Here is a 13716-nt window from a genome sequence, read left to right on the forward strand (position 1 = left end):
AATGACGATTATTGTGATTTAACATATTCTCTCATTCTAATATTCTTCTAACTAGCTCTAATGATATAATTATTTCTTTAATTATTTCTCTATATATATACATCATTTTCAAAATAATAGCACTCCTTTTTGCAAAAATTATTGAAGGAAGGCTTCATGAATATCATCAATAGGAGAAGATGAAATAAGACGAATAATTTACAATTGTAATTTACATTACTAGTTATTATAATTATTAGTGATAACATAAATGTCATACAATTTTAAGATACTGCATGCAGTAACTTTTAATATGGCTACATTATTCATATCATAACATGAAGAATGTATAGAAAACATTCAACTTTAACAGAAAGAGATTTTATCTCTCTTTTCTAAGTAAAATGAAGTTGTACAGAGAAACATTCATGCTTGTTTTCTTGGCGTATGCGAACCGTAACAATGAACGAAAGCGATATTGCATAAATGAATGTTCTATTAGAGCGAATCGATTACTATTTTTATCACTTATCCTAGTTTGATAGCTAATCGTATTGTCTGACGTGATTGATAAATTCAATTTTAAAATAAATAAAAATATATTTTGTACGATCGAGCAGATAAATAAACGCTAAATAAACTCTATTCACTAAAGCGTGCTACTTTCACTTAAGAAATTTCAGCTGTCCCAAAGAAGCTTGACGGACTGCCAATTGGCAACAGAACGAGGCGCCTTCTTGAGTTAAGGCCGGCGCACAGACTTTTGCACATAACATATAATGCATAAAGCATAAAAAAATCAACTAATCAAAATCTTTAATTTTATGAAAAGGAAAAAAATGAAGGAATGATTTGGATTGGTTCATTTTTCTTACGCATACTTGATGTGTTATGCAAAATTGCGCTCTCGTCCTTATTAATAGCTGCATCTAATTGAAAGTTAGTACATACAGTGATAAGACTTAATTGTTGAATGTCGCGATATAATGCGTTATGCGAAAGCTCAAAAACTTTCAATGATAGCAAAGTGTCGAGACTGTGGATACAATCAATAGATGAGATGTTTGTCGAGACTTAGCCGAGATCGATAAGTTGAGCAGGAAACATGCAATGCACGATTTATAAATGTCACGTGATAACGTGACGCATAGTAATCATCCACTAATGATTGGAAATAAAATCTGCGAGAACACTTATATTTATATATTAGTCACGCGACACGTTTTTTAATTGTTATGTTCAGGGACAATATATAGATTGGTAATAAATTCTCAAGTATATATTTGTAATGTTGTTTATTTTGAAGCTTATATAAGCTTATGGCTACGTTTATACCATGCCCTTAGTCCGCGTATACCTATACAATAGATGTTTATTCTGTAGGAATAAAGTCATCTATCGTTTAGGTCGCGGTCTAAGCGCACAACGTTTACATTATTAACTTCATAGTCAAATTATGAAATTGATTTAATTTGAAAAATCTTTTGTCCCAGGAATTTTTGTTCTCGTTATCCCCGAATCACATTATTTCCAGAAAATATGAGAGTGATTTTGAAACAGCGGTACATATGCCATGATATAATCAATATTATAATGATTGCGCAACGGCAGAATTTTTAATCGAGTACAAATAAGATAGCTATCATCTTATCAATTGGACATACTGACATTACTCACAAAATTATTGATAAAGCGATAGCAATTTTATTTGTACACGATTAAAATTCTGTCGTTGCACAGTTATTATATTATTGATTATATCATTGTGCTATCGTGTTTCAAAGTCACTCACATTTTCTGTCAACAGTATGAAAACCAAAAATATCAAACCAAAAATTATTTAATACGAATTTATATTTTTCTTCTATTCGCAGAGAGAAGAAAAATTATGTGATAGGATTGTAAGAAATTCCTTGAGTGCACTTGTTTTATGTGTACTTTTTCTATAATTTTATCGCTTTTATCGCGAATAACAACTCGGAATTTAGTTAATATATCTGTTAGCAATGAAAAATTCTATAATGTAAAATTAAATATAAAAGAACTTGATAAGGCTATATTGATAACAAAAAAGTTCAAAGATGACTCGATATATTATGCCTAAAAGAGGATCAACGGTATATGTGCGTAAGCGAAGAATGTAATATTGTAACAAGTAACTAGTCGAAAGGAAAGAAAAAAGGGGAAAACTACTTTATCACACGAATCGAATTCCGAAAGCACCAACCTCTCTACTGCCTTCCTTAGGTCGAAATCGTCGTCCCTGGCGAAATAAATGTTCACGTTGAGATCGGATATTTTTTTCTCTCACATTACCCGTTAATGTAATATCATATATCATCTATATGTACTAAAGTCTAGAATTCTAGATTCAAGGAAAAAACTTGTGAAATAACCCCAAGTTGAACTTGTAATTATATTTTTTCAATTAAAAGACATATTTTTCCAAGGTATTCAACTGGAAATTGTCTTAAAAATAATATATATAATATATGTCAAAAAATAATATATATAATTGAGAGTAATTATGATATTAAAGAGTAACATTACTCTGATCTTGTTGGTTATCTATTCCAAACCACTTTCTAATCATAATCTCTCTACAGTCTAATTTAATTTGGTGGGAAATATCTACACGTCATTAAATAATTACAAATCACGTCAAGTTCGTACAAATATTATACATCATATTATAATATTATTGTAATTATCATACATTGACATATCATCATTAGTTTTCGCAAATATTTGTATTTTGTATGATCCTCAAAATTTCTTGAGTTAGCCCGGATTTAGTTATTGATTAGTTATTGAACTCTCCTACCTCTTGGCCTTCTTGAGAAGATCGTCACCGCCCTCCAGAAATTTTTTCAATGTGTTCGGTATTCGCGAGTCAACCGCGGACACGGCGATAATATCACCTCCCTGCTTCAGCTGGACCCCAAGATGTTGCGGGCCACCATTTTTGTTTGCGAATTGAACGAACCTGCGAAAATATATTGTGAATAACGCCACGTTAATCGATCAGGAAAATCGTGAGAACCGATCGGAATAATCGTTACATATGATATAACTTTCTAACGATAACGCGTTTATTTCATGCTCGCCACGAAACTACGACAAGCGGTGAAATCCAAGGAAATCATATGAACGATTAATTAATTATTAATTCACATGCGGAAATCTAATAATTATGTACAAGAAGTAAGAAATAAAAAATCAAATTGTTTATTTCCTTCTCATAGAGCTCTGAAAATATTTTCAAAATTTTTTCAAAATTTTTTAATACATATTTTCTCATGTTGGTAAAAATAGTTGGTAATAATAGCACGCGCGCGCGCGCGCGCGCGCGCGTGTGTGTGTGTGTGTGTGTGTGTGTGTGTGTGTGCGCGTTAGCTTTAAAAATATAGTAGTTTAATGGTCTGTGATATAATGAATCCAATTTAGAAAAATATACATTATGTTATATGCTTTCATAATTCAAACATTTCATAAATTTCACATTTCAATAACCGAGTTTTCCAATGATAAGAATCACAATTACTGTCAAAACTATTTTTCAAACTAAATGCAACTAATAATACGTTTCATTAAAATTTCTAAAATTATGTAGATGCCTCCCAGAAGCCTCTAATTATTTATTATGAATCATTTAGTGACATTAACATCGATTTCACTTATCATCTCCAAATGTGATCTTCATATAAGGAAGAAAAAGAGATTTTTTAAGATTTTTTTTAGATTCCAAAGACGTAACTCCGAAGGCATGCTCTTTTAATAGGTAGACAACGTGACGTATATTACATGTGACTGTTGCGTCAGGTAGACATGAACAGTTGAATCGTAAAATCGGGTATCACAAGTGTCTAAAGACAGTATTCACAATTTGATCGGAAACTTTTACATTGAAATAAGTATACGAATTGTAATTAATAGTTGTTTAAATAGTTCTAAATAAATATTTAAAAACACATTTATTTGGTACAAGAATCATTAATTTAATTATTTTTATTAAATAAATATTTATTTATTTTAAGTAAATGTTTATTTAATGCTTAAAAAATATATATTAAGATTTACATAGTAATTTTTTCAATATATCAATAAGTTTGATTTCAGAGAATCTGGAAATAATATATTCAGCAAATCACATAAAAAGAATTATATATATAGAAAAAGATAAATAATAAATATGTAGAGATAAATAATAAATTAAATTGAGATAAAATTTAATCTTATATAACTTTAATCAATATAAAACGATTATATAGCATTTTGACATCCTTAGGTCTGTTTTTTACAGCTGAACTAGTGTGTACTTTCTGAAATAAGTGTACATTTAAAGTGAAATAGATATATGTTTGAAATTTGATCAAAGCGAAAAGGCAAGTTTTCTAGTGCTGTTTTAGTGCAAAAATAAAAAACAAATTTCTTAACCCTCTATCTGTAGTCTACTTTTTTAAGCACACCGCACAAACGAAATTTCATTCTCTAAAATAGCAATTGTTAAAAATGACGGAGTAAATAAAAGTTTTAATATTTGAGTTAAAAAACTATTTGATAATGACAGAAATGTTGGAAAATAATCCTGAATTTTTCTACATTTTTTGAAAATCTAGAACAGTAAAAAAACTAAAAAAGTCTAAATATATTGCAAGGTAGGAAGTAAAAAATGATTGCAGATGGATGATCAAAACGATCTTAAATATAATCGAATACTGAATATTGTCATAAAATCAGAACAGCGCGACAGCGAGGTGTTCCTTTCATCAGAGGTGTTGCATCCAGCACAACGAAATCGTGGAACAACGATATAATTATGATGTTCGAAGGCTCAATTACCCAAACGCACAAGATTCCATATATCTGTTGTACAGCCCTGAGTTGTACAATGTATATGCTCACCTCATATCGAGCGCACAACTTATGGAGAAGTTTCTGCTGTCGGTAATGCTAGCAACGGCAAAACACGGACTGCCCTCGCTCTTCCCGCACGCATTAGCGATCGCGAGACACGTTCTCCCTAGTAGTCGTAATTTTCCGCGATATGGCATCTTTTAACGCGTAATTGATAAGGAAAGTGGGAGAGATATGCGAGCAGAGAACGAGATAGGGAGCAAAAAGAGCTAATCGGTCAATGAAAGTCAAAAGCAACCGAGAGACACGAACACCGTGAAAGACGAGACGCAACTGAGAAATGAGAACTGAGGCCACATAGGCCGTCAGGCCACGCTCTCAGTTTTCGCGAGTGTCACGCACGCCTGTCACGCGGCATGTTAGAGATCCAACCACGTGATCTCCTGATAAAAAAAGAGAAAAAAAGACTGATTTACGCAATATTTTAGACATATTGATGGAAAAGAAGAAAAAAGAGAAACGTAGAGAATTATTGAAGGTTCGCTAAATAAGAACGCTCGCGAACCATGAATATGACGTTGCAAAATATATGTAATCTTATCATTTTAAAGCGACAAATAAATAGCTCCAACATTGGCGATAAAAAACGTTAGAACCGTTTATATTGTCATCAATTTTGCATCTAATTAAATACGTGAACTTTATTGTAATAGGAGAAAGGAGCGAGAAATTGCGAAGAAAAAATTTGTGTTTTCCATAATCAATATTTTTTGTTATGTATATGTATATAATATTAAACTAATATAATAATAATAATATAAATATTTAATATTTTGTTTATTAAAATCACAATCGATAAACATGGATATGTATGATAATCTAAAACACTATCTATAAATATTTATACAGAATATTTTATGATACATCCAGAAGAATAGACAGTAGCATTGAGTAATAAATATAATTAATATTTAAGTAAAAGAGAATGCGGTCTGTTTTAGCATCATCTTTAATATCATTTTTAATATTCAATCAAAAGTTTACAATGTAGTAATTAACAATTAGATAATGATTAAGGTAACGGTTTTCTCCGAGTGATTCTGAATTCTTCGCGATTGTGATATGGTTCGTACGGATCGTCAATATAATAGTGCCGCCTCTTCCAGTACTTAGATACCATCTTGTCCAGAAGTGTCGACTGTGTGGCATTACAGAACACATGTCTCCTCAGCCTCTTCTTTCTGGCAAACGATTTTGTCCATAGCTTATTGTGTCGACCTGTTCTTGTTCTGATCCAGATACCCCTGCAACATTTTATTTTATATCTCTTGAAATTTTGAGTTTCTACAAATGGATGGATATTCGTTCTTGAAGCCCAGTTTCACAATTCACAGTTTACTCTTAACCTCTTAATTTTAGAATTGGAAAAAGATAGAGAATTTTAAAATTGAAAAGAGAAATAAATTGAATCTCGGTTAAAAATTAACCGAGTAAGTTGTGAAATTGGACTTAAGTATTCAAAACCATCTTAAATCATAATCTTAGTATATACAATTATTTTCCAATTCTTTATTACACATGATGAGTCATTTGTATTTCAGATTATTTTTCATCATCTTAATAAATATAGAAAAATTATGAAGTGATCCTTCCATATATTTTAACATCTTTCGAAAGTATCAATATCAGACTACTCTTCGCTCTGATAAAGTGAATTATGATGATGTTTATAAAATGTTGACATTCCAAAAGAGGATAGCTTCTATAGAAATCCTCATTGTGGAATCCTCAAAAAGTATTATCTTTAGATTTGTATAATGATAAGATTGTGTATATTTAAAGAAATTGTATACGAATATTTAACTAATTACCTGATGTGATCTTAGTTTTAAAAAAAAAAAATGTTCAAGACATGATTCAATCAATAGTATATACTAAAGGTTAAAATGCTAATGTGGTTTATTATGTTTTAAAACTTAAACATCTTAAGACGATACTTAAAACGATCTCAAATATAAGTATCAACCAATATGATTGTTCAGAAATATTTGATGCAATCTATAATTTTTGATATTGTTATGTACTTAATATATTCTTGAAATATTACCAGTGCAATCGGTAGAAACGTGTTAGGACTGTCTTCACAGTCTGCCGCTTTCCTTTTGACATAGTAAACTTGATTACAGTTCTTACTGGAATATTAATAGGTTCTGCTGGCAAAGCTAGATTTTCCGTTGTCACATGGCTGAAAAGATAATATTACTTTCACATAGCAACTTAGTATCTTAGTATCTTACATAGAAATCAACACGTTTCACAAATCACTTCTGCAATATTCTACATTACTTTAGTAGTGTTTTATGTTGCGTAGGTCCGACAGCTGCCCATTTCTGGACAGCAATTGATAGTGCTCCAAACGCTCTGTATTGTATGGAATTCAAAACGGGATTACATTTTGAAGTAATGCAATTTGTCGCATTTATACTCGTTGTCCTCGTTCTGATTCCTGAAAGAACACTAAATCCAGTATGTGTGCTTGCAAGATAAATCACAAAACCAACGAAAAATGTCTTATATTTTAAATGTACACTATTGTCAGAAAATTTTGAACCAATGTGATGTAATCTTAAAACACATAATTTATGGTAAAATTATAAAACAAATAATGCAATCTAGTAATTGTTTTTTTATTTAATGATACCTTCAGGGCCATATTACGCTATTGAAAAATAAAATTGGACTTGCGGATATTTTAAAAAATAAATAAAAAGAACATAAAATTAAGTCTTTAAAACGCTTGGTCTTAAACTTTCTGACATAGTGTATGTGATAAAATTTAATTATGCTTGAGTGTTTAACATGTATGTACAAATAGAATGTTAAACTCCAATAAATACTAATTAAAAGTAATATAAATCAATGTTTTTATTATGATTTCACATTTGATGATGGTTACATTCAGCAGAAAAAATAGCTTTACAATTATTGTAAAATTCTTTAATATGATTTGAAATGTATTTATTAGGTTTAAATGCATGAACTTTATAAATTTATTTGCTAGGCTGGAATCTATAAATTTTATATATTTAAATCCAGTGAGGACGAAACCAATCACACTAAAGAATTTTACAAAAGTTACAAAGCTATTTTCTCTGCTAAATATAGTTAATGTAACTGTTATTGAACATACATGTATTATATTACATTTATATTGTTCAGTATGATTATAACATTGATGTTATGCTACTTTTAGATGGTGTTCACTGGGAGTTGTTTCGTAGATTGATTTTTTCGAATTGAAACATACAAATTATATGGGAATTGTTCAGTATGATTATAATATTGATGTTATGCTACTTTTAGATGGTGTTTACTGGGAATTGTTTCGTAGATTGATTTTTTCGAATTGATCAGATTATATGGGAATTTTTGCGTATTGATCTACACTGAATTAAAAAAAGAATTAATTAAATATGATAATGCTACGAATAAAAAATGCCCAAAGAAGATGTAGATCTCGACGTTCGTGCGAGACGAGAACCCTCAAGTGGACGTTCAAACACGCGCCGGCGTCCTGATTCCGCAGCGTTCCTTCCGCCAGCCGCGTGTCATGGTGATCGCGGCGAGACGAACCTAACCTCCTTACGTCTCGCATCCCGTTGTTCGCGACGCAACCAGACGTGAAATCGCTGGTGTACCATGATGCAGCGCACGGCCGACGCGTGATAACACCTCGCGACGGTGGTCGTCGATTGCAGGATCGGCTGCAGACTACGTTTATACCCACCTCGCAGCGCCGCGCTCACGGCACGCAACATTCTTCTTTTCGCGCAGTCTGGTCCGTCCGGTCTGGTCCGGTCTCCGTCCAGCTGTTCTCCCTGTGCCGTCGTTCCCCTTTTTCCGTTGGCTGCCTGACCATTCGGAACTCGAAAGATGTTCCGAATTGGATTAAAATTTCCTTACAACGGTCTGAATCGGGTACGTAATCACGTGCGAGAGGACCGCAGACGGGCGAGATGCGATCGTCCGGGTAAAACCGTCCGTGTTAAAATACCGCGAGGAATCGTCGCGCAGCGACCGCACGATGACACGACGGCGTGACATCTTGTCTTCACGACAGTGTCGCGCGACGATCTCGCGCCAACCGACTCCACCGCCGTCGGCTATCGCGCGTTCATCGATGGTCGACGACGAGCGTCATGTAGGATTAGCTACAATAACGGCAATCCCGGGGATCCGTTTTCGTGAACGTCCGACCGCGGCCAACGTTTCCCGGCTCGCATGTCACAACACAAAGATGGCTTGTTTTCAAGAAGGCTTACATAATTGCAAAAGCTTTGATCTCAACATCGTTTACTCTTTCAGGTAAAAAAACACGGCTCCTCCAGGCCACATCTAACCGCCAGGTACTACGAATCGCGGGCGCGCATCAAGTACGAGCCAGATGGAAGGTGAGCTCTTCAACAGAAGTTTAAGTCTGGACAGGTATTGCTTGTTAGACCTGTCATTATTCAGTGGAGATCTCGTGAAGTGCTCGTGCTTTGTAAATCTCAAAACGCGAATGACACTATGTTATTTACGAGCAATTTGATGAAATCGGAACGTGGTAAGGTTATGTCCATGCATATGTTTTTCTTAAATAAAGACTGATGAGTAATCTTATGAATGGCATCTGTCATATTCATGATTCTATCACCACTGTATTTGACAGGTTTGTTGAGTCATTTTGACAAGTTTGTTGGATTGTTACTTGATACAAGAGTTGTCAACCTTTGAACAATATAATTTTATTCAAAAGGTTTATTCTTTTTAGTTGAACTCTTTTACAATTTATCTTTCCTCATTTTCTGTCCATATTAAAGAAAGAAAAAAATTAACATACAAAAAGTTTATCTAAGAACAGACTTAATAATTTTCTGATATATGGATTGTGTATCTGTATGTATATCTGTATCTGTATGTTATGTCGCAGTCAAAGGTGTGTTCTGACTTCCATCTGGGTGCTTCTCGGATGTCATATCATTCTCGTTTGACATTTGTTAAACAATCTGGAGACACAATAGTGTCTTGACGCTAAAACATAGCGCGAGACATAAGGATGACATGATACCTGGAGAACACCCAGATGGAAATCCGAACATGTCCCAAAGTGTTAACTTTAGTAAATGTATATACTTACTAGTCAATGTATCTAACTACAACAGACTATAGTAAGTTTATATACATTTACTGAGTTAATGTTTTGATTGTAATATATACACAAAAATATAGATTTTTATATTTATTTAGACTTTGCAGGGATGTCAGATTTATATCCAGGTTTACTGGGCCGAGGTATTCGACCGCACCAAAAAGGTATATACAGAACATGAATTATAATATTTAGCATATTATTTTTTAAATTAATGTATATATTTCTGTTACCTTTCTATGATCTTATATATGCTAACTATTCGTATAAATTTGTTCATATTACGAGAGAAAAATAAAGTCATCAGTTTAATCACTAAATTTATTTTAATTACTTGCGTTTCTCATAACAGCATCAAAAGTCAGGGATCAGGAATACTGATAACTCTAGGCGCTGTAACAATAGGTACCTTAGGAATATTAACATATGCAAAAGGAAACCCAAAGGTTCGAGCTGTCCTCGAAGGATGGATTCCTGGTACAGATGAAATTATCCGAGTTATCTTTCAAGAAGATAAGAATTCCAACTATTTTGACTTTGTATTTACGTTCTTCGAAACGATGAAGCAGACGTAAGAAAATAAAAATTATGTATAATATTAATAATTATCATATTAATTACTTCATTGAAATAGGAATATTTTTTTACAGAATATTAGGCATGTTCATCAAAGAAGCATCAGAATCAGGTCAGACAAGACATAAGTACACAAAAATTGTAGAATATATACGTGAGTCCAAATTCCTTAACTCCTGTCCATGCCTTATTTTTTCCTGGTACTTTCTCTTCTAGCCTTCTTTCATCTAATTCCTTTTTTCGATTCTTTTTAGGATTACATACTTAATAAATAATGTTCCCACTAACTTTTAACAATTGCATGTATATATTATAGCGCCCAAGCCAGCTTTTAAACCACTGGTCGATCACAAAGAAGCTTCTATTAACAAGAATCAAACCGAAATTCGTATTAGTAAAGACAAGGGCGAAAAAGTCGATGTTGGTACGTTTGCATTATTTTTTGTTTTACAAAATTTAAGTGGAAGATAATTAAATAATTCATACTTTTATAGTGACTGAGAAACCAGCGTCGCCTGTCAAAACTGTGCGCGATGAATCAATACCACAAAATCTCATCGAGTTAGAAACATACTGTGGAGAAGCTGCTGGTAAAGCTATTGCGGCCTATCAAAAGGCAGTGTATGCGCTTCAAGAATACAATCAGAATGTTACCAAAGTGATTGAAAGTGCTGGCACTACAGTAAACGGAGTCGTCTGGCAAAGGTAATCATCGCTGTATGCTTACATAATCGTTTTACTTCACTTGTATATCGATTATATAATCAAATTTGTCACGTTTGCAGGTTAAAAGAGGCAACAGAAAAGAGAAAACAGACTGTACAGCAAGCAGAAGAACACGCGAAAGATGCATTAGATTCGCTTAAGCGTATGTACAATTCAATCGATGAACCTGTACTTGAAGCGGCCGCTCACATGAAAACGGCTGCGAAGCGAAATATTAGAAAAATTATGGATGATGTGGACGAAGCTAAGAAAAAATACACCGATGAATTACAGAGTAGTAACATCGCGGAGCGCTATTGGAAGCAGGTTCAAACAGCACGAGAGACTTTCAATGAAGAATTGCATATTCTGTTTCCCAATATAAATATTCATGATAAGAAGTTGTCTGTTAGCGAAGAAGCCTTCGATTTATTCGTCTTGCATATGTATCACAAAGTCAACAATCTGCAAAAAGAGCTGGCGAAATTAAGAGTGAGTTTTTAGCATCATTTAATGTAAATATTCTCTAAATTTATATTTCCGAAATGCTTTCATGCGAAATCACGCGATTTTTGCATGGAGTTAATATTTTAATATTGCATTAAAAACAGTATTTTCAAAGAGAAATTATTTAATTACAGACAGTCAACGAAACTAAAGTGAAAGCGGCACTGAAGACAGCGGGTGAAGACTCAACTCAAGAAAAATTAGACGCTCTGGTCAGCCTCGAAGTTAATCGAGAGAGACTTGAGTTAGAAAATAAGCAAGCAAAAGAGGTAAGAAATGTGTTTAATATATTTTTAGTTTGAAATATTTTAACTTGAAATATTTTAACTTGAAATATTTTAATATATTATTAACTTGAAAATCGCGAACACAGAAAAATATTTTATCTACAGAAAATTAATTTTAAATTTCTCAGAATGACGTACAAAATTTTAATATATGTTAATCATATCTAATTTGCGAAAGTAATTTGCGATCTTATCCCAGTGTATGCTATTGTATTATGTCTTCGTTCTGCTGTAGAGAGGTGTTAATTCTGTAATGCGCATATACATGTTTGTAACGAGAGAAGCAATATATCCGAGCACGATTCAGATAGCTTCAAAGCGCCTTGTTTGGCGTGTAAATCGTACACTGGCCGGTGTTGCATGCTTTTACGTGCTCACCATCTCTGTTCTCTTGGTATACAAATACAAATAGATGTGAGCTTTAGCGCCATTATTAATGTTGCCCTAGCATTTAGATGACTTTGCATGGCCACGCGTTCGCGCGTGAAATCTAGTCATTACAGTGCGGATATATTCGCGCGAATTAAAGAGAGATGGCGTAAAAGATTCTTTTATTAAATCCGCGATGATAAGTGTGAAGTGCAAAAAATTTCTGAGATTTCTAAGAAAATGTATTTCTCGATGAAAGGGAAAAATGACGGGAAAAGAGAAGAGGCAGTTAAAAACCGAGCGATGAAAATGGTGGTGCTTAAGTTGTAAAGCGGACGAATAGAGAGATCATGATGATAAAATGGGCCTTCATATTAAAGCGTTGGAAAATAACGGAAGAAGAAAGTAACAACGGCTCACTTTAATCATAGCCGCTTTATTACATTTCAAGATCTCTCAGTTGAATAGCTCGTATAAAATAATATTCGATCGTTGCTTCATAAGCAGTTTATAAGATTTTATCGCGTTTTTCAACTTTAATAATCCTTTATAAAATATATTCTTTTTCTTATATTCAATAAGAACGTACTAACTTCGTGAGTCAAATTGAAATCGAATCGCTTTCCACATTGAGTTGTATGTTGTATTCAGATCGGGGCACAGGTGCATCGGTGTTTTGTTCATATCTGACGAATTTAAAGCAATGTGGCACCGTGTGTAACGTCACATACGTGATACACCGAATGTGTCGCGTCAGAGGATGGTCTCGGCAGTACTAGTCCCTCATGGTCCTTTTATTTATTTCCATTTGGCCAAACGCCAATATTTCGACAGCAACGGGCGATATTAGTCCCTTAGAGTATACGACATTTGTATGCTACCAGAGGTATTCGCTGAGGATCCATTGTGACTCACTGTCCTCATAGTTGTTCGACAGCTCTTTTTCGAGCTCCTTTCTTTATCCTCGTCGGTCTCTAGTTGCCGTCGAGGACGTGCCGTCGAATATAAATCTTGTCGAATCGATCCACGCGGACTTGCACGATCTTTTGTTCTCATTTCGAACGGGAACAGCGGTGTTCTCTAATTGCTATTTGTCTACGAGCTTCCGGTACCGCTCGTTAACGTCCGGTCGAATATTTTATCGTAAATGCATCACGAATAGGCGGCCGTATCGTCAACCGATCTTCCTGCGTCATCCATTAAATTACACATATATATATATATATATATATATATATATATATA

At 33.5% G+C, this 13716-nt stretch overlaps 3 protein-coding genes across 3 annotated transcripts in view; 1 reads left to right on the forward strand and 2 right to left on the reverse strand.

Annotated features, from left to right (window-relative positions):
• The window catches only part of LOC105626621 (fumarylacetoacetate hydrolase domain-containing protein 2), an 8204-nt gene extending 3171 nt beyond the window's left edge, over nucleotides 1–5033 (reverse strand). The window contains exons 1-3 of the mRNA XM_012207917.1: nucleotides 4885–5033; nucleotides 2804–2965; nucleotides 2207–2242 (exon numbers count right to left, since the gene is read on the reverse strand). Coding sequence (XP_012063307.1) covers nucleotides 2207–2242; nucleotides 2804–2965; nucleotides 4885–5033 — 347 coding nt within the window. The remainder of the gene's footprint in view (nucleotides 1–2206; nucleotides 2243–2803; nucleotides 2966–4884) is intronic.
• An 804-nt stretch (nucleotides 5034–5837) lies between these two features.
• LOC105626654 (39S ribosomal protein L35, mitochondrial) lies at nucleotides 5838–8654 on the reverse strand. The gene is made up of 4 exons (XM_012207950.1): nucleotides 8624–8654; nucleotides 7183–7342; nucleotides 6944–7081; nucleotides 5838–6140 (listed from the first exon to the last, which is right to left on the reverse strand). The coding sequence occupies exons 1-4, from the start codon at nucleotides 8652–8654 to the stop codon at nucleotides 5909–5911; spliced, it is 561 nt and encodes a 186-aa protein (XP_012063340.1). The 3' UTR covers nucleotides 5838–5908.
• A 115-nt stretch (nucleotides 8655–8769) lies between these two features.
• Nucleotides 8770–13716, forward strand: part of LOC105626663 (MICOS complex subunit Mic60) — a 41244-nt gene continuing 36297 nt past the window's right edge. Inside the window, exons 1-9 of the mRNA XM_012207960.1 lie at nucleotides 8770–8814; nucleotides 9202–9287; nucleotides 10126–10191; nucleotides 10380–10598; nucleotides 10678–10715; nucleotides 10920–11027; nucleotides 11098–11308; nucleotides 11389–11800; nucleotides 11950–12084. Coding sequence (XP_012063350.1) covers nucleotides 8770–8814; nucleotides 9202–9287; nucleotides 10126–10191; nucleotides 10380–10598; nucleotides 10678–10715; nucleotides 10920–11027; nucleotides 11098–11308; nucleotides 11389–11800; nucleotides 11950–12084 — 1320 coding nt within the window. The remainder of the gene's footprint in view (nucleotides 8815–9201; nucleotides 9288–10125; nucleotides 10192–10379; nucleotides 10599–10677; nucleotides 10716–10919; nucleotides 11028–11097; nucleotides 11309–11388; nucleotides 11801–11949; nucleotides 12085–13716) is intronic.

The sequence above is a fragment of the Atta cephalotes genome, assembly GCF_000143395.1.
Source record: "Atta cephalotes unplaced genomic scaffold scaffold00001, whole genome shotgun sequence".
NCBI lineage: Eukaryota > Metazoa > Arthropoda > Insecta > Hymenoptera > Formicidae > Atta > Atta cephalotes.